This window comes from Bactrocera tryoni, unplaced genomic scaffold, assembly GCF_016617805.1.
Source record: "Bactrocera tryoni isolate S06 unplaced genomic scaffold, CSIRO_BtryS06_freeze2 ctg7180000217401_QRY, whole genome shotgun sequence".
NCBI lineage: Eukaryota > Metazoa > Arthropoda > Insecta > Diptera > Tephritidae > Bactrocera > Bactrocera tryoni.
The window spans coordinates 3,604-5,254 of record NW_024394938.1 but is presented as its reverse complement, the minus strand read 5'-3'; the positions used below and the strand labels follow the sequence as shown (position 1 = coordinate 5,254).

Sequence of the window (1,651 nt, the reverse complement as noted above, 5' to 3'; positions counted from 1 at the left end):
TTACACTCACTGGATCTGTCAATTCGGCACACCTTTGACAATCACCACTGATCAAGGTCTGCAATTCGAATCAGCATTGTTCACCTCACTCTCACGAATGCTGGGCATTCATCGTATCAGAACGACACCGTATCATCCTCAATCGAACGGTCTGGTGGAACGTTGGCACCGTACACTCAAGGCGGCTCTCATGTGCAAAAATGAGACACCTTGGCCGGACATGCTACCGTCAGTTCTACTAGGACTCCAAACCGCATACAAACCAGATCTGAAAGCATCTCCTGCTGAAATGCTTTTCGGGACTGCACTGCGCATACCCGGTGATTTTTTCGTAACAACAAGCACACCAGCTGATCCACAAACATTCGTGAGAAAATACAGGCAAATCATCCAAGCAATCAGGCCAACAACAACAGCTCATCACACCAAAGACAAGCTGTTCCTACTCAAAAACCTTGACAAGTGCACCCACGTCTTCAAGAGAGTAGACTCCATCAAGAAGCCTCTCGAACAACCATACACTGGCCCCCATGAAGTCATCCAGCGTGTAGACGACAAAACCTACATCATCAGGATCAATGGGGCAGACAAGACAGTCTCAATCGACATGCTGAAGCCAGCATACATTGAGTTAACAGACAACCCAAAACCCACACCACCCAACCTAAACAATTCGTGCCTTTCTCCTTCAGACCAAGTCACTGGTAGGGGAGTGGATGTGGCGGCCGACAGCACTCATTTGCCATCCCTGTCAAACAACGAGTCTCGCTCACCAGCCATTAAGCAAAATGACAGTTCAACGAGTCGGCCATTACGAAATCGAAGAAAGCAAACACTACAACCACGCAAAGATGACTCATTCCTTTTTACCTCAACCTTCTAAGCAACCAGACGTGCAGCGCTCCACCGTATTTTGTTCATCAACTTATAAATAACTTTCTGGGACAAAGCTGCCGGAAATATAGTGAGAATTGCAAATAATAAGCTTTTTGATGTTTAAATAAAGAACGCGAATAAACTAAATATATGTATACATTAGGAACCAATGATGATAGCGGAATAAAACTTTACAAAAATACGGTATTTGAAAAATATATAAATGACGTATAATAAAATCTCGATTATCACTTTATCATGCGAGAGTATAAAATGTTCGGTGACACCCGAACTTAGCCCTTCCTTACTTGTTTAATTTTGTAAACGCTCTAGCGGCTAAAGTATTCGACCCAAGTTGATCAAATAAATTGTATTAGTTAGCTAAATTGAAGAGCTTCCAGGAAAACTAGCATTCGCCCCCTAAACCCTACCAGGGGCGTGGCAATAGTGTTCACAAAAATGTATTTTTTTGAGAAAAATCACATTTTTTTTAAACATTTCAAACGCTCTAGCGGCTAAAGTATTTGACCTAGGTGGGCCAAATAAATTGCGTAAGCTAGCTATGTCGAAGAGCTTCCAGGAAAACTAGCACTTGCCCCCAAAACCTCACTGGTACTAGTGTGCTAGTGTTGAAGAGCTTCCAGGAAAACTAGCACTCGCCCCTAAAACCTACCAGGGGCGAGGCAATAGTGTTCACCAGGAATGTTTTTGAGAAAAATCACTTTTTTTAAATTTTGTAAACGCTATAGCGGCTAAAGAGTTCGACATAGGTGCG

General features: G+C 43.0%; 1 protein-coding gene across 1 annotated transcript; it reads left to right on the top strand.

Annotated features, from left to right (window-relative positions):
* Positions 1-97: 97 nt before the first annotated feature.
* Positions 98-883, top strand: LOC120779357. Its single transcript, XM_040111553.1, has one exon. The coding sequence runs from the start codon at positions 98-100 to the stop codon at positions 881-883; it is 786 nt and encodes a 261-aa protein (XP_039967487.1).
* The last annotated feature ends 768 nt before the right edge of the window (positions 884-1,651 follow it).